Source organism: Anopheles merus, chromosome 2R (assembly GCF_017562075.2).
Source record: "Anopheles merus strain MAF chromosome 2R, AmerM5.1, whole genome shotgun sequence".
Lineage (NCBI taxonomy): Eukaryota > Metazoa > Arthropoda > Insecta > Diptera > Culicidae > Anopheles > Anopheles merus.
In genome coordinates this window covers 62,388,459-62,407,119 of record NC_054082.1, presented here as the reverse complement: position 1 = coordinate 62,407,119, position 18,661 = coordinate 62,388,459, and the positions used below count along the sequence as shown (strand labels likewise).

At 46.6% G+C, this 18,661-nt stretch overlaps 1 protein-coding gene and 2 long non-coding RNA genes across 12 annotated transcripts in view; 1 reads left to right on the top strand and 2 right to left on the bottom strand.

Annotated features, from left to right (window-relative positions):
• LOC121589997 (rho GTPase-activating protein 26) overlaps positions 1–18,661 on the top strand; it is a 191,382-nt gene that overhangs the window by 73,602 nt on the left and 99,119 nt on the right. For all 10 annotated transcript variants that reach the window (XM_041909314.1, XM_041909312.1, XM_041909311.1 and 7 more), the window contains 2 exons: positions 17,678–17,795; positions 17,855–17,952. In XM_041909314.1, coding sequence (XP_041765248.1) covers positions 17,696–17,795; positions 17,855–17,952 — 198 coding nt within the window. In that variant the 5' untranslated portion in view covers positions 17,678–17,695. The remainder of the gene's footprint in view (positions 1–17,677; positions 17,796–17,854; positions 17,953–18,661) is intronic.
• Positions 492–1,144, bottom strand: LOC121590000. The gene is made up of 3 exons (XR_006004377.1): positions 1,104–1,144; positions 906–996; positions 492–840 (listed from the first exon to the last, which is right to left on the bottom strand). It is a non-coding gene; the product is annotated as an uncharacterized LOC121590000 (long non-coding RNA).
• Positions 1,825–2,411, bottom strand: LOC121590001. The gene is made up of 3 exons (XR_006004378.1): positions 2,371–2,411; positions 2,173–2,263; positions 1,825–2,107 (listed from the first exon to the last, which is right to left on the bottom strand). It is a non-coding gene; the product is annotated as an uncharacterized LOC121590001 (long non-coding RNA).

The following is an 18,661-nucleotide window of genomic DNA, read 5'->3' as shown; positions in this document are numbered from 1 at the left end:
TAGTCAGTTTATTGTATGGAGTTTGACAGTTGGAGGCTGAAATCATGTAAACACTCATACAAAACCACACACAAAACTAGCTTGCAATTTTCAGTCTAGATTATTTAGGCTCAAAGTTAAAATTAGATTCGAGTACCTGCTCGAAAAATGGCGAAACAAGGTGGTGTTTATAATATCCCAAAGTGCATTAAAGAGATCTGGTGATGGAATCCATAATCAAAGTGTATGTAGTCCAGGTGGTCTCATAGCATGTTTTTTATAACCAAATTTGAATATCACTTTTTGACAGGATGAGTGAAAACTTTTGTTCAAACCAGCTTTCTGTGGAGGCTTGAGGAATACACAAAACTTAAAATCTTCATTTAGAAACAGAAGTGATAAACATCACCTTCTACATTCATACACCTTGGGATAAGCCCACCTGCATATTATACCCACATAGATAGTTGCTCGAAAACTACTATACAACCCGCTTGGCAAAATGTCGCGCGACATGCATGCTTGAAATCGATGCTTGTTAACATTTTATTTCAAGCATCCTGAGTGACCCAGCGTGAGCGCTGAGCGCACCTCCCCTCATTCTCAATGCCGCGTTTTTGGTTAATCCTCGCTCCCACCCTTTCTTTCCTTCTCATCAACGGACCCACCATTCCCGCGAGCGTAGGCCGACCAAAAAAATCCAGGAAATTCCTACAGTAAGTGTGCAGTTTTTTATTCACAGTACTGTTTGGCAAAATATCAATTCTTGATGGCGCGTACTGGCGATCAAATCGTTAGCTGCTTGATCCACCGATGGTGCGTGCTGTTGGAAGAGAAACACTTGCTGTTTGATGCGTTTGCCTGAGGAATGAAAGATATATTGAGCATTAGAATGGTAAACAAAACTAGTATTATTTAAAACTTACCGATCACGAAGATATTTTAAATTAAACGGCGACTCTGTATGCCCTATCCATCTGCTTTGATCTGTTATCAGGAGCTTTGGTGATGAAATAGCTACGTGTGATGGAAAATAATAGAAGATTAAACAAACTTTGAAAGCAGTACGATTGTTAGAACACAAACATCATTTGGAAGATTCTTCTTCTTATGCATGCACTTACCCGTAGATCATGTAACAAAACAAACTGCATTTACGCCTGCGTTGACATCTTTCACGATTAACTTAACCACTTTTCTATTATCATTTCATAATTTTCGCTGCATCTTCCGGCACCGATCCTTCCAAAATGAAATTTGCATTCGTTCTGGCAATGAGTTTCGAACGATCACAACACAGCGCGAGAGTGAAGAATACAAAGTAAATGGCACTATGTACAAGTGTTGATCATATCGTCAAAATAGAGTAAAATGTAATTTATTTTACTTCAAATGAATTGATTTTATTTACATTTCAACTATTGTTATCAGCCTAGTTGTTAACGTTTAACATTTTGATAAAGTAAAAACGTCATTACCAGATAAATGAAACGATAATCGACGCTTTTTGACCATATCGAATTATGATCGTCTTTACACATAGTGTCATCTCTTGCGCTTCAGGGTCTCACGCTCAGAGCAAAAATTCTCCCATCTTCGCAACGGTGGGTGCGTTCAGCTGTGGAGGGCGGGAGGAGTGCGAGTGTGTGTCTCATGCACACATCGAAATTTTGGTCAACACCTCGATGGTGGGAGCGTTATTCCATGGGAGGGGGTAGTGGAGTGCGAGTGTGTCGCATGATTCCTTTAAAACTAACCCGCTTGGCAAAATGTCGCGCGACATGCATGCTTGAAATCGATGCTTGTTAACATTTTATTTCAAGCATCCTGAGTGACCCAGCGTGAGCGCTGAGCGCACCTCCCCTCATTCTCAATGCCGCGTTTTTGGTTAATCCTCGCTCCCACCCTTTCTTTCCTTCTCATCAACGGACCCACCATTCCCGCGAGCGTAGGCCGACCAAAAAAATCCAGGAAATTCCTACAGTAAGTGTGCAGTTTTTTATTCACAGTACTGTTTGGCAAAATATCAATTCTTGATGGCGCGTACTGGCGATCAAATCGTTAGCTGCTTGATCCACCGATGGTGCGTGCTGTTGGAAGAGAAACACTTGCTGTTTGATGCGTTTGCCTGAGGAATGAAAGATATATTGAGCATTAGAATGGTAAACAAAACTAGTATTATTTAAAACTTACCGATCACGAAGATATTTTAAATTAAACGGCGACTCTGTATGCCCTATCCATCTGCTTTGATCTGTTATCAGGAGCTTTGGTGATGAAATAGCTACGTGTGATGGAAAATAATAGAAGATTAAACAAACTTTGAAAGCAGTACGATTGTTAGAACACAAACATCATTTGGAAGATTCTTCTTCTTATGCATGCACTTACCCGTAGATCATGTAACAAAACAAACTGCATTTACGCCTGCGTTGACATCTTTCACGATTAACTTAACCACTTTTCTATTATCATTTCATAATTTTCGCTGCATCTTCCGGCACCGATCCTTCCAAAATGAAATTTGCATTCGTTCTGGCAATGAGTTTCGAACGATCACAACACAGCGCGAGAGTGAAGAATACAAAGTAAATGGCACTATGTACAAGTGTTGATCATATCGTCAAAATAGAGTAAAATGTAATTTATTTTACTTCAAATGAATTGATTTTATTTACATTTCAACTATTGTTATCAGCCTAGTTGTTAACGTTTAACATTTGATAAAGTAAAAACGTCATTACCAGATAAATGAAACGATAATCGACGCTTTTTGACCATATCGAATTATGATCGTCTTTACACATAGTGTCATCTCTTGCGCTTCAGGGTCTCACGCTCAGAGCAAAAATTCTCCCATCTTCGCAACGGTGGGTGCGTTCAGCTGTGGAGGGCGGGAGGAGTGCGAGTGTGTGTCTCATGCACACATCGAAATTTTGGTCAACACCTCGATGGTGGGAGCGTTATTCCATGGGAGGGGGTAGTGGAGTGCGAGTGTGTCGCATGATTCCTTTAAAACTAAGGTCAGGGGTAGCGAGAAGCATCAAAATGAGTTACTCTTTGCCAAGCGGGAAGGTCAGGGGTAGCGAGAAGCATCAAAATGAGTTACTCTTTGCCAAGCGGGAATGCAAACAGCTGACAGGCTGAAATTTCACCCTACCAACTTAAAACGGAAAGGACCCCAGTATCAGAGTATTTTGGGCCGGTCTGGTGGTACAGTCGTCAACTCGTATGACGTTACAACATGCCCGTCATGGGTTCAAGTCCCGTATAAACCGTGCTCTCATACAGGACAGACTATCCTGCTATGGTAACAATAAATTACTAAAAGCCAAGCTCGCTTAACTAGTATGTACAGGCAGGCCTTGACCGACTGCGGTTGTTGTGCCAAAGAAAATGAAGATAAGAGTATTTATTGCAAAAAAATTGGCTACACCCATACACTTGCAATATTTTCGATCCGTCTTCATCTACTTTCAGTAAAATTGGTTCGTGTGTGGACCGTTGCCCCGCGCCTACCTTTCTTCATCCATAAACTTCATTCGGGCACACACACATTCAAATGTATTGTGTTTGGTGCCACCGAACTAGCAAAAGATGACATGCTTTCTCGCTCTAGCACAGAACATAACCTTCGAGTCAGTTCGGCTTTGTTTGTTGGGTTCTGACTATCTCTTCGACGTGCGGAACAAGACGATCCTGAAAGATTAGGGAGAATATTTAATAGGAAATATTCAACACCGTAGGAGGTAATACGCTGATGATACAGACATCATTGGTCTGCGGCTCTCCTATGTAGCAGAAGCCTACCAAGGGATCGAGCAGGCGGCACAGAGCCTCGGATTGCAGATAAACGAGGCAAAGACCAAACTGATGGTGGCAACATCTTCGGGCTTACCAATAAATAATCAGAATCTACGTAGGCGTGATGTACAGATAGGTGAACGCACTTTTGAAGTCACCTATCTGGGGTCAAAGGTCAGCAACGACAACAGCATGGAAGCTGAGTTGCGCGCAAGGCTGCTGGCTGCCAACCGGTCATTCTACAGCCTGAAAAAGCAGTTTACCTCAAAGAACCTGTCGCGACGGACGAAGCTGGGACTATATAGTACCTATATAGTACCAGTACTCACATACGCCTCTGAGACATGGACACTGATCAAATCTGACGAAACCCTCTTAGCCGCGTTCGAGAGGAAAATGCTATGGAGGAGCCGCTATCATGACGAGCTATACGAGATGTACGGCGACCTCACTGTCGTACAGCGTATAAAGCTCGCCAGGCTCCGGTGGGCTGGCCATGTTGTACGCATGGAAACGGACGACCCAGCCCGTAAAGTCTTTTTAGGCCGTCCACAAGGACAGAGGAGGCGTGGTAGGCCCAAATTGAGGTGGCAAGATGGTGTGGAGGCGTCCGCCATTAAGGCCGGGATAACGGACTGGCAGACGAAGGCGCGAGACCGTGAGCGGCTTCGGACACTCCGGAGGCAGGCCAAGACCGCAAAGCGGTTGTAGCGCCGGATAAGTAAGTAAGTAAGTTATTCAACACCGTGATATTCCCGTTGTTCGTGCAGTCTCCCTACTTGAATTAGTGATGGGTAATTCGGAGCGGTCAGCAACATCATGGATCAATTCCGACTCCGGTGCGCAGAATATGATTCCGACTCCGGATCATAACCGGATTCGCCTCCGAATCAATCTGGATCACTCTGGATCAGTCCGGTTCAATCCAGATCTGTCCGGATCAATCTGATGAGTCCGGATCAATCTGATCAATCTGAGTCTGGATGAGTTTGGCTGAGTCGGAACGAAACCGGTAGATTCCGGGCGTGTAGTTTAGGTTGACGTTGCAATCGCTAATTCTCAAAATGACTGTTCATTATCGTTTAGACCAGCTGTGTCAAACTCATTTCATCAGAGGGCCGCAAGTATAGATTTTCAGTGATTCGCGGGCCGCATAGTTGATAATAAAAAATATACCCCAATATTTACAGGGTTTACCAGCATAATAAACAACTGTCCACTTGTTTATAACAATAGTTGTTTTGAATAGACACCGCTGTCTACCACTTGCTCACACGTCAGATGGTGTAAGCTACTCTGTCCAATTCAATAACACAATTTTCGCCTTCGATTGCACAACGGTCGGATTCGGCACGGTTTCTTGTGGTTGTTGTATAATTAACCATATAAATGTTTTAATTAATTGAAATTTATGGATTATACTGCATATTGTTTGAATAAAAGAAACGTGTTTGAAAATGTTTTGTTTTTGCAAAATTTGTCCCAACAAAATAAACTGTGCCGAATCTGACAGTTGCTAATCGAAGGCGAAAATTGTGTTATTGAATTGGACATAGTAGCTCACACCATCTGACGTGTGAGCAAGTGGTAGACAGCGGTGTCTATTCAAAACGGCTATTGTTATAAACAATTGGACAGTTGTTTATTGGACTGGTAACTTACTTACTTACTTACTTATCCGGCACTACAACCGCTTTGCGGTCTTGGCCTGCCTCAGGAGTGTCCGAAACCGCTCACGGTCTCGCGCCTTCGTCTGCCAGTCCGTTATCCCGGCCTTAATGGCGGACGCCTCCACGCCATCTTGCCACCTCAATTTGGGCCTACCACGCCTCCTCTGTCCTTGTGGACGGCCTAAAAAGACTTTACGGGCTGGGTCGTCCGTTTCCATGCGTATAACATGGCCAGCCCACCGGAGCCTGGCGAGCTTTATACGCTGTATGACAGTGAGGTCGCCGTACATCTCGTATAGCTCGTCATTATAGCGGCTCCTCCATTGTCCTTCCACACATACGGGGCCAAGTATCCTTCTGAGCATCTTCCTCTCGAACGCGGCTAAGAGGGTTTCGTCAGATTTGGACAGTGTCCATGTCTCAGAGGCGTATGTGAGTACTGGTACTATATAGGTACTATATAGTCCCAGCTTCGTCCGTCGCGACAGGTTCTTTGAGGTAAACTGCTTTTTCAGGCTGTAGAATGACCGGTTGGCAGCCAGCAGCCTTGCGCGCAACTCAGCTTCCATGCTGTTGTCGTTGCTGACTTTTGACCCAAGATAGGTGAATTGTGGGACGACTTCAAAAGTGCGTTCACCTATCTGTACGTCACGCCTACGTAGATTCGGATTATTTATTGGTAGGTCCGCTGATGTTGCCACCATCAGTTTGGTCTTTGCCTCGTTTATCTGCAATCCGAGGCTCTGTGCCGCCTGCTCAATCCCTTGGTAGGCTTCTGTTACATAGGAGAGCCGCAGACCAATGATGTCTATATCATCAGCGTATGCCAGGATCTGGGTTGACTTATAGAAGATGATTCCCGTAGTCTCCACCCTCGAGTCGCGGATGGCCCTCTCTAGTGCCAAGTTGAATAGGAGACAGGCAAGCCCGTCCCCCTGGCGCAGACCTTTGGTGGTAGCAAAAGGTCCTGAGAGTTTTCCATCCACCCTCACCTGGCATGTGACGTTGGTCATAGTCATTCTAACTAGCCTTATCAGTTTGGCCGGGATATCAAATGAGCTCATAGCGTCGTACAGTTTTACCCTGGCTATGCTATCGTATGCGGCTTTGAAGTCTATGAAGAGATGGTATGTGTCGTTTTTGTATTCAGCCATCTTCTCCAAGATCTGCCGCATGGTGAAGATCTGATCAGTGGTTGATTTTCCGTTTCGGAATCCTCTTTGATAGTTTCCTACTATCTCTTCGACGTGCGGGACAAGGCGATCCTGAAAGATCAGGGAGAATATTTTATAGGCGGTATTCAACACCGTAATACCCCTGTAGTTGTTGCAGTCCAACCTGTCTCCCTTCTTGTATACGGGGTAGATGATGCCGAGATTCCAATCACAAGGCATCGATTCGCTATCCCACACCTCAGTAACAATTTGATGAATCTCGTTTTCTAGTCGTGCACCTCCATTCTTGACCAGTTCAGCTGCAATTCCGTCGGTTCCGGGTGCCTTGTTATTTTTCAGCCGACGGATAGCCTTTCGTGTTTCTTCTATGCTAGGTGGCAGTAGCATGACACTATCTGCTAGTGGCGCTTCTAGTTGTTCGTTTAATTGGTCGTTGAGTAATTCATCAAAGTACTGAGCCCACCGCGAGAGGACCTCTGGCTGGTTACTAACCAGATCTCCATCCTTGTGGCGACAGCAGGTTACCTTAGGTACCACGTTGTTTCGGTGACCTGCTATCGCTTGGTAAAACTTTCGTGTCGGTCCGTACGCCTCTCTGGTTTGCTCGAGTTCCCGCATGTTTTGCTCTTCCAAAGCATGCTTCTTAGAGCGGTGAACTCGTTTCTCTTTGCGTCTGAGCCGTGAATATTCCTCTGCGCATGCCCGCGTTCTATGCCGTTGCTGCATTGCTCGGTATGCAGTATTCTTACGTTCGGTCACTTGTCTGCATTCATCGTCGAACCAGCCAGATTTGGTGTTGCCACGACGTGGTGGGAGTATATTTCTTGCACAGTTTATTATTTTTGTTTTTAGAGCGTTCCACCTCTCGCTCGTAGTTTCATATTTGTTTTCTGGTAGTAGAGACTCGTCTAAAGCGGCTTTGAATTCCTGTTGGACAGTAATGTCCCTTAGAGAGTCCGTGTTGAGCCGAGGCAGCGTGTTTTCTCCGCCCCCATTGGTGCGGGGGCGGGCGATTCTACAACGTATCACTAAGCCAACCAAGTAGTGATCGGAATCGATATTGGCTCCTCGATAAGTTCTGACGTTTAACAGGCTCGACTGTCGTCGGCGGCTTATTAACACGTGGTCGATCTGGTTGAAGGATTCGCCATCCGGGTGCGCCCACGTCATTTTGTGGATGTCCCTCCGCGCAAATTTGGTACTTCCTACAACCAGATTGTTCGCTGCGGCGAACTGGACCAATCTACTACCATTATCGTTACTGTGCTCATGCAGACTGTGACAGCCAGTGTATTGGCGGTACATTGGCTCCCTACCGACTTTTGCGTTGAAGTCCCCCAGGATGATTTTGAGGTCATGCCTGGGGCACGCATCTATAGTTCTAGCGAGGCGGCCGTAAAAAAGGTCCTTCTCCTCTTCCTCTTTATCTTCGGTAGGGGCGTGAACGTTTATGAGGCTGATATTAAAAAATTTGCCTCGCATGCGCAGGGTGCATAGCCTATCGTTTATAGCCTTGAAATCTATGATTACGGATTTCAGCCGGGGACCTACGGCGAAACCCGTTCCGAGCACGTGGTGGCGGTCGTGGCAGCTGTAGTAAATATCGTAGCATTGCTTACCACGCCTGTTGTGCACACCGTTCCCTAGCCACCGAATCTCTTGTAGAGCTACGAGGTCCATGCTCAATGTGGCTAGGGCGTCATCAAGTTGTTTCAAGGCTCCGGCTTTGCTAAGAGTGCGTACGTTCCATGAGCCCATTTTAATCGTTGTCCGGGGGCATTGCGTTGGGTCGGTATCGTTAAGTCCGTTTCGTATCCTTCTGATGCTTTCTGTAGTCAGTTGTTCCATGGGACTGGGTGACTGACCCTGCGCCCACGTGGCCGTTTTATTTAGCGTCGGGTTGCCCCCCCGACGTTCAGGCACCCAGTTTCCCGGGATACCCACCCCCCTCCTGGTTCGCCATATGCCACCATCCGCCCAAGGGGTTGGATCTAGCCCGTGTACCCAAGCTAGGATATATGAAGGCACATGTTACCACTCTGCACGACGAGGACGTGTCGGAATAGGAGTTGGATGGGAGAGCCTATGTTATCCCTCGGAGGGCTTCGGATCCCATCCCATTACAGAGCACTGGTAAACCCAGTATATAGTATACTGTTTAAAATCATTATTGTTAAACAAATTGACTTTGTATGCTCCTCGCTTCAAATCTGGAATCGTTTCTTGTTTACAACTTTGCGATGTTATATTTCATTGTGCTCTTTTTTATCAAAAAAAAAAAAAAGTTTAATAGTACATTAACGTCACATGCAATTTCTTTTATCCTTATTATTAAAAGAGGAAAATCAAAATTTTCATTAGTCGCGTTCTCAAACGGCAGGTCTGTTAGAAAATATCGCTCAACCTCACTTTTTCACTGAGGTAGGGGAAGTCTAGCAGCCTGTTGCGTATCTTTTTCAAGGAATCCAAGCTATCCATCGCTAGATGAATTACAAAAATATTGTCCTGCAATTTTTCGGCAGATCAAGAGAAAATTTGTAATATAACGTGTTTAAACATTATTTTTCACAAATTTCCAAGTTCCAAGTGGTGGTATATTCATTTCTTATAACAAAAACTCGTATTATACGAAACATTTTGGTAAATTACGATAATTTTATCTGACCAAGATTCGTGGTGTGTGATCCCACAAAGGTTGGCAAATATTTTTTGGCACTTGAAGCGTCTTAAATGATTTGCAAATTGAGGAATGGACTTTGTGAGCTAATCTATTAATAAGCTATGTATTGCAGGGCTTCGGCATTTCGATTATTTGAATCCTTAATCTAAATTCCTCTATCTTAAGCGTAATCATTTCATTTTGGTTTTGATTTTTGGGGAGGTTTGAAAGTACATTAATTCATATTGTAGAATGGGGGTGCGAATAATTTCAACTTGGTTACAATCGCTTTTTTTTTAACGAAGAGTGAGCATATTCCATCCCCCTCTCCAACTCACCCAACCCGGCCGGTACGCTGTGGTGCGTATTACTTCATGCAGAGTCGTGTGTGCGGTTGCACCCTGGCTCACGACGCATCTTCTGCGGCGATCTGGTCTGCTGATGCTGCTTATTACGCTGCTTTCCGTGGTGCGACGCGGTCCCTGTGATCCTATCGCCCACACTTCGGGTGGGCAATGGGGGGTCTGCATCGTTGATCACCACTCCAAGCACGTAAGGCAGTTGTACTGAAACGAGATTTGGATTTGGAAACAAGAAAACAGAAAGAGAGAGAAGAAAGCTGAAAATAGAGGAGAAAAGAGAAAAAGAAAGCTGGAAAGAAACGAAAAGAAAGAAGAAAGATTAGTAACTTTCCAGCTTACGGTGGCCCTTGTGGCACGGGTTGTTGCCGTGCCGCAGGGCCTGAAGGACCGCCATTTGCGTCCCTCGCCCGCCGTCTGGCCCGCCTGCGTCGCCTAGCCGTTGGTGGACGCTCAACATCCCATCTCGCTTGGAGAGTGGAGAAGATTGTCCTGGCGGCGGCGCGGACGGCCTCCCACGTATCGCTGCAGGCGCACATTTCCGAGACAATGTTGTTCATTGTTACTCGGGAATGGCACCGCTGCTGCATCTCGTTCCGGATCCGATCGAACCGCGGACAGTGGAACAGCACATGTTCAACGTCTTCCACGGCGTCCCCACATTCAGGGCAGTTGGGCGAGCCATCCAGGATGCCTTTCTCGACGAAATAGGAGCGCAAGAACCCGTGCCCCGTGAGGAGCTGGGTGAGGAAAAAGTCGACTGCCCCATGCTTGCGGCTGACCCAGATATTAATGTCTGGGATCAATCTCCTCGTCTTCAATCCAGGTGCTCCTGGTTGCCCTGCACCCGTTGTCCACTGGTCCTGCCAGCGCCTCATCGTTTCCTCCCGTTGCCGCTTCCGGATGTCCGATTGAACGCCACCACTCGCTACCTTTTCGTCGTGGCAGCGGATATCCTCCTGCATGAGGAGGACTAACGGGGTGGTGTTGGCGACAACGCAAGCGGCATCATAAGATACGGTCTGGAAGGCGCTGGCGACTCGGAGAGCCCCTGGTCGATGCGCCCTTTGGACCGATTTGCGATGGGTTTCCTTGTCGATCGCCCCCAGGTGGCAACTCCGTATCGGATGATACTGTTGCCGACGTTTACGAGCTGGCTCCTACTGCGGCTCTTAGGACCACGCTTATTCGGCATCAGGCAGGTCAAGGCATTCGTAATCCGTGAAGCCTTATTGACCACCCTCTCCAGATGCCGGCTGTGGTGCTGTTTGCGGCAGAGGTCCACTCCCAGGTATTTCAGCGTTTCCGTGGATTGGATCGAGTGACCGCCCGCTTGTAGCTCTGCGAGCTGCGGGACATGATGAGTACAGAAAATCATGAACCCGGTCTTTTGGTGGGCAAGTTCCAAACCGACTCCTTGCAACCACCGCTCGATCCTCTCCAGGTTAGCCGTTGCTAACACGCTGACCTGTTCTGTGGTCCTTCCCAAAAATGTGAAGGCCACGTCGTCAGCAAACCCGATGATGTCCGCTCGTAGTCCTTCGAGCGGCAAGCGGAGTAGGTCGTCATACATGACGTTCCACAGTGTTGGTCCTAGAACCGAACCCTGAGGAACGCCAGCAGATACAGTCCTCGACACTATTCCTTCATCCGTATCGTAGTGGAGCGTTCGGCCAATAAAGTAGTTCCGCAGCAACGCCTGCAAATAAGGGGGAGTGTTTTTACGCTGCAGAGCTTGGCCGATCGCTCTCCAGTTTGCCGAGTTGAAGGCATTCCGGACGTCCACCGTTACCACCGCACAGAGACGATCCCCCTTTCGCTTTTTATCAAGAGCGACTTTCCCGTTATCCATCACCCGAGTGATGGCATCCACGGTCGAACGCCCTTTACGGAAACCGTATTGGGCATCCGAAAGTCCCCCCGTCGACTCTAGGTGGGTTGTCAGCCTCCGCTGAATCAACCGCTCCAAATTTTTTCCCAGCACACTCAGTAAGCAAATGGGCCGGTATGACGAGGGCTCCCCAGGTGGTTTCCCCGACTTGGTAAGCAGCACCAGTTGCTGCCGCTTCCATGCGTCGGGGAAAGTGCCTGCCTCCAGTAGCTGCTTATAGCTTTTGGCAAAAACGGCAGGAAAAGCCAGAATTGCCGCTGCTGCAGCCATATTTGGAATATTGTCGTCCCCTGGAGCTTTCTTGGGGTTGAGTGAGCGGGCAATCTCCTTCAACTCTTCCACCAACTCCTCCTCCGAGACCGGATCCATCGGATCCCCACCTACTTCCGTCTCGGGCCACTCCATCGGGGGACGCTCGGGAAAGAGCTCATTCACGATGAACTGGAGCTTATTAGCATCCCGTTCCATCGGAACCCGAGCTCCTTCCCACTGCTGTTTGCGGATTTGGTACGCGGGGCCAAAGCCGTGCGGTTCCAATTGTTCCGGCAGATCCTGCTTGTGTTGGTCCTTGCTGAGCTTGACGGCCCGTTCCAGGGCAGCGCGTGCGTCAGACTTCATTTGACGCCTTTCCTCGCGCTGCTCCTCGGTCCGGGCCCGGTTGAACCGCCGTTTCATTCCATGAAAATGGCTGCGCAACCGATCAATCTCGGACGTCCACCAATAAACTGGACGCCGGCCCTGTCGCCTTGGGGGTTGCCTAGGCATGGTGCCATCACAAGCCACCGTAATGGCCTGGGTCAGCTCCTCTGCCGTAGCAGCGTGCCCAAAAATGTCTTGGTCCCTCAAGATTTCAACGAACAAATCCTTGTCGAAGAATCTTGTGGACCACCTTCCCCCATTCACTGCTGAGTGTCCCACGTTATTGGCGCGCTGTCTCGGAGCCCTGCCGACCACAAACTTAATAGTATTGTGGTCACTTGGGGTTTCGTCACAAACGCGCCAATTATTTTCCCCTACCAAAGAGGGGCTGCAAAACGACACGTCCACTATGGAGTTGCGGCCATTTGCCCCAATCCAAGTGCTCTGGTTGCCCTGGTTTAGGAGAACCAATCCCAAAGCGGCCGCCGCGTCCATCACAACTCCCCCCCTAGATACCCTTTCCCCATCGTTTGGCCTCCGCTCCATCCCCCATGCACCTGACCAGGCGTTTACGTCACCCCCGATCACGGTGTCCCGATTCCGTGGGAGTACAGACACAATTTCGGTCCATTTGCGTTTGTACTCTTCGACAGTCAAATCGGAACCCACGGGTGGTAGGTAAACGGAGCAGAAAACAATTCCTCGCATCTCGACCACAACGAAGTCCTCGCGTTGGTTGTCAATGATGCGCTGAAAAGGATAATCCCCAACTGATACCACTGCAACCCGGCCAGTGGTATCGGTAACCCAATTGCTGTTATTACTCGGCACCCAATAGGGGTCCTAGAGAATCAGAATATCACAACCCTCGGCACGAGCACTTTGCAAAAGCAAGTCTTGTGCCATTTGGTCATGATTGAGGTTCTGTTGGAACACTCTAATCATGACTGGGCTGTGGGGTTACCTTTCCAAAGTAGCGGCAACTGCGCTGGCCCAGCGAGTGCCCGATTGCATCTGGGCCCTGGCATCCCAAGCACTTCCGCTCCCTAGTGCACGGTCCCTCGTGCTTGTCTTCTGCGCAACGGTGGCATTTGCTACTACGGTCCTTGCCGCGGCAGCGGGCAGCAGTATGCCCGTATTCGTAGCACCGGTAGCATTGCCGCTGGCGTTCCAATAGCCGCAGCCTGCAACATTTGCTGAAACCAACCGTGTATTGCCTCGCAAGGGCTTGGTCAGAGACCGCTATTGCTGGGCAGTCAAAAAATGCGACCAACGTACCGTAATGCGTTTTTACGGTCGTGATTTGGTCGCTGAAAATTTCAACGCCCAACGCGGCACTCATTTCCCAAGAAATTTCTTCGGATGAAGTGCCAGGCGGAATGTTGGTGCAGTTCACCCGCACTGAGGGTGTCCGCGGTCGGCATTTGGCTTTGCCCTCAAGAGCCTTGGACACCTCTCTCCAAAGGGTCATCGTTTCCTGGTGCGACAATGGTGCTAGTAGATGAACCTTGAAGTTTGTGCGAATTCTCTGCACATCCTCCTTTTCCACCGTTTCCCTAAGGATTGGCATCATGTCCGCGTACTTGAATCCCCCAATTGATTCAAGCTCAATGGCGTTTGACATTCTGCCGGCCCTGGGATTAAAGGCAGGTGCCGGCTTTTGCTTGGGTTGGGGAGCAGTAGGTTGGGTATTTGCGGCGAGGCTGGCTGCTTGCTCAGCTTCACGCTGCTTCTTCCTCTTCCTCCTCCCCCGGCGCACGGCAGTCTTTCCCTTTACCGTCCGCCATTCTTGCGCCCCCTCTTGCCCCCCTTGTGGTCCAGATCCCTGGTCACTTGAACAACTTTCCCCTGCCATCGGTGCCTCTGCCCCAACCACCTTAGTATTTTCCCCCTTCCCACCCTTTCCCTTTTTCTTGCTATTTTTCCCTCCTTGACCCACTAGCTGTTGTCCCTTTTCCCTATTTCCTCCTGTCTTGGCCTCGTTTTCCCTAACTATTATGTCATACATCTCCCGCATGATTCCCCCAAAAACAGTGAAGAATTTGGTGACGTCGGACTCATTCAAGGGAATGGAACCCGGTTGCTGCTCCTGATTAGGGCCTGCCAAAGGCCCCAAGTCTTGCTCCACAACCGGATCCTCCACCACAAGATCCTCTGTTCCCGTTCCCACATCAATTCCTGACCCGGCCTCCCCTAGCCAAAATGCTGGAAGGTTGTGCAACAGGGCTAATACTGAGCCTATACGCTGTTCCCAATCAGAAAATTGGGGCGTTTTTGCTAAAATAGCCCTGTGCTTCACGGTGTCCCTGATAAACAGCATGAGCTCATGTTTTGCTTTTTGCAATGGGCCCATGGGCTTGGAATCGGCTGGATATGCAGTTGCAAAAAATTTCCTGTCGTATATTTGCCCTGCCTTGGAACCCTCCCCTTGGCTGTCTTACGCGATCTGCGGGAGAACAGATACCCTTTTTGCTTTTCCCTCCACCTCTACCGAAGAAGCTCTTCGTAAGGCTGGTGCCATCGCCTTTGAGGCCATCAGCTGGTTAGTTGATGCCCGTCTACCAAAGCTGGTGGCCGAAGCCTTAGACGGGGACATCGTTCCCAGTGAGCTACGGCGGGTGGAATATCTACTGGTTCCTGCTTTCGAGGGACTATTTCTACGAGCTAAAGTGGAGCGTGTATTCATCACCATTTTTGTACCGTTAATTTCTATGGTTTATTTCTATGGAGTTATTTATGACTGTCTACTGATTTTCTAAAGGGACTGGCAAAATTTTAATTAATTGATTGAATTATTTAGGCTACTTTGGGATAATGTAACTACGAGGTGTTAAATAAGCGAGATTTTTATGTTAAATGATTATAATTAAGACGGAAAATTAAGCTAATTGTCGGGTTTTGACGCGAGATGTCAATAGATTTCGCGCTGTATATAAACTGTCAATAGTTTTTACAATCGTACAATCGCTTTCAATGAGTCATAAACATTAGATATTAAGGCTGGAAATAGACGAACTGGGATCGTCGCGGTACCGCGAAATTCGCGCCTTGTTTATAACAGTTGTAGAACAGTTGAGCTGTCAAATCTTCTGCGCCTCTAATCGCGCCTGCTGTTTCGCAGAGATACCCAACTTTGGTATTGCTGAGATTTTCGCGGTAGCGAGTACCGATTATTTTTACTTTTTCTGGTGGGTTTGTGTGAAAACTCATGTCGAGAAACGAGTTTTGTATTTTATTTTGCATGAACTATGTGAAATAAATAATTTGATTCGCAAGTTGATTAAAAAAATAATCTTAGCACATTCAATCGTCACCAGATCTCGAATGGTTCGATACACGAACCGCGATTATCTCGCCTACCTGTCAGATTTTATAACAGAATTGACAGCTCAAGTCATACGCGATTTTCGGGGTACCGCGACGACCTCGGTTCGTCTATTTCCAGCCTAACATTTTTATGGTGGCATGGTTATGAAAAAAAAAACAGAAGTGGATCCAATCGAACATCAAAAAAATTAACATTCTAAGGTCGCAGCCGTGCAGATCCGTACGGAACAATTCGGAGCCGACTGAAGCCTTTACTTGGCAGTCGGAGGCATTGAGATTGTCAAAATCGGTGAGACCGACCAGAGCCATTTCTGACTGCAAACTAGCCGTGCGACTACCGATGACTTCAACGGTTTCGAATGGCTCTGGACGGCTCTATAGGCTTCGGACGGCAACGAGCGGATCTGTTGGTTTGATTTAACCGGAATCGGAGTCGGAAAAGCTAAGATCGGAAATGGTTTTGAGCCGTGGATGCGATTCCGATAATCTATCACTAGTTGTTACGAAGTTTCCAAGTGTGTGTATCAAGTTATTTTCATTCCTATTTCGTTTCTAGACAGTTGACACAAATCTGTTTTTCCATATAAAATGTGCAATTGATTCTGCACAAAATTATGCTAATATTCAGAATTGAATCGAAACATAATACGACTGAGTTTGCATTCGATATAATGTTTCTTAAGGGTTTCGGTTGTTCTGTACGTACGTGTAGAATAAGTTTGTTAGATGTTATGGGTACATTAATGTTAATTTCGAAGAATATAGCGACAAAATGACTATTCTTCTCTAAACATTTGAATACACTTCGACAGATTTTTGATTTGCAGTGCTTTAAGCAATTCTCAAAATATTAATGCGGGCCGCATTCAAAATCGACGCGGGTCGCCTGTTTGACACACCTGGTTTTGACAATTCTTGATGAGTTCATTGACTTTCAAGTCGTATATCGAATACGTACGAAAACTGATCCTAACTGATCCGGACTAATTCGGACTGATCTGGACAGATCCGGAGTGATCCTGAGTGATCCTGAGTGATCCGGAGTGATCCTGAGTGATCCGGAGTGATCCGGAGTGATCCGGAGTGATCCGGAAGGATCCGGAGTGATTCGGAGTGATCCGGAAGGATCCGGAGTGATCCGGAAGGATCCGGAGTGATCCGGAGTGATCCGGAGTGATCCGGAGTGATCCGGAGTGATCCGGAGTGATCCGGAGTGATCCGGAGTGATCCGGAGTGATCCGGAGTGATCCGGAGTGATCCGGAGTGATCCGGAGTGATCCGGAGTGATCCGGAGTGATCCGGAGTGATCCGGAGTGATCTGGAGTGATCCGGAATGATCTGAAGTGATCCGGAGTGATCCGGAGTGATCCGGAGAGATCCGGAGAGATCCGGAGAGATCCGGAGAGATCCGGAGAGATCCGGAGAGATCCGGAGTGATACGGAGTGATCTGGAGTGATCCGGAGTGATCCGGACTCGGAGTCGATGAGTCCGAGGGTTGTCCCGTGCGCACAGCCCCCCCCCCCCCGCTAAACAGTCCGGAATAACTCCGAGTCCAACTCCGAGGGGTGCCGGAGTCGGATCATTCCGATTCCGGAAAAAAATTGTATCCATCACTAACTTGTATATAGGGGTAGATGATGCCGAGATTCCAAGCACAAGCTATTGCTCGTGCTATCCCATGCTATCGAATTGCTATCCCATACCTAAATTAAAGTTTGATTAATCTCGTTTCCTAGTCGTGCACCTCCATTCGTGACCAGTTAAGCTGCAATTCCGTCGGTTCCGGGCGCCTTGTTATTTTTCAGCCGACGGATAGCCTTTTGTGTTTCTTCTATGCTAGGTAGCAGTAGCATGACATTACCTGTTAGTGGACTCGCTTACTACTACTATTTTCGGTTCATGAATAAGACGTTAAATCATTGATTGCCGTCAAAATTTCAATGTAATGTGGTTTACCCATTGAGATACATAGCAAAATCCTTAACAGAGCCATTTTGCCCCACTTTCCCCTATAGTTAAATTGAGATATTTTGGAGAGAATGACGCGAGTGAGAGAGTTTGCTATGCGTAGAGCGAACCGTACCGGTTTCCCGTTAAGAAAAACAACAAAATTCTAATTGAATAATATAAACATTTTCAACATTTTTATGTATACGCTTTCTTTTGATTTTAGGCCGATGCTTCTTTGGGGATGTTGGAAAGAGAATACTTACGAGAATCTTTGAGCTACGTTTTAAGCATACAAGAAGTGCAAGAACGAATAAAATTTGAATTTGTGGAAATAATACTAAGTGAGTATAATATTTAAAAAATGTGACGGTCAAATATTTTTTTTTATATACTATTTTAGGATTCATATCAGATTGGCTTGTCTTCTATCACCTTGGACATGAGGTTGCTGAAGATGCCAAGGAATATTTATCTGATCTTCAACTAAAGGTTCAGAAAGTAGGTATTATTCACATATACGAAATACAGTGGAATTCCGTTTTTTCGGGTAAATTTTATTCGTGTTACTCGAAAATGATAATTCAATACAAAAGTGTCATGATGTGCCGAGAAGAAGGTTTGAATGAACAGGTCATAAGATCATAATAATATGACGAAAAACACTGAAAACACAACTCATTTGAATTATTTTCCTGAACCATTTGTTAGTCTCCTGATGTACCAAAAATTAAAAAAAAAAATATTAAAAAAATCAGGTTTTGATTATAGACTATGTATTGAATTCCAGAACATAATACTTAATTGATATTATCACAATTTTTACTAATAAAAACCACATGTGTCGCATGTGACCGTATATGAAGATACATTAAGTACTATATGTTCCTTACGTTGATAAAACATTTTCATAACCCTTCGTCCCCCATCCTTTACCCTACTCACGTATATATGTATTCATGTTAAACAAAACGTAGGATAACGGTCATATTCTCATCCAACAAAATAAACGACTTTATTAATCGGTATAATTATTCAGAATCCAAAAAATAACTACATTTTTACATATTTTATTCAAAATCAATACAACAATCTATGGAATTCAACAACTTCAAATCAGTGTAAAAAACATATGGACATATTATCTGTTCTAAAAGAGTATCTTTGCGAGATAAAATCCCGATGAGGCCGGATAAGCGGTGTTCCACAG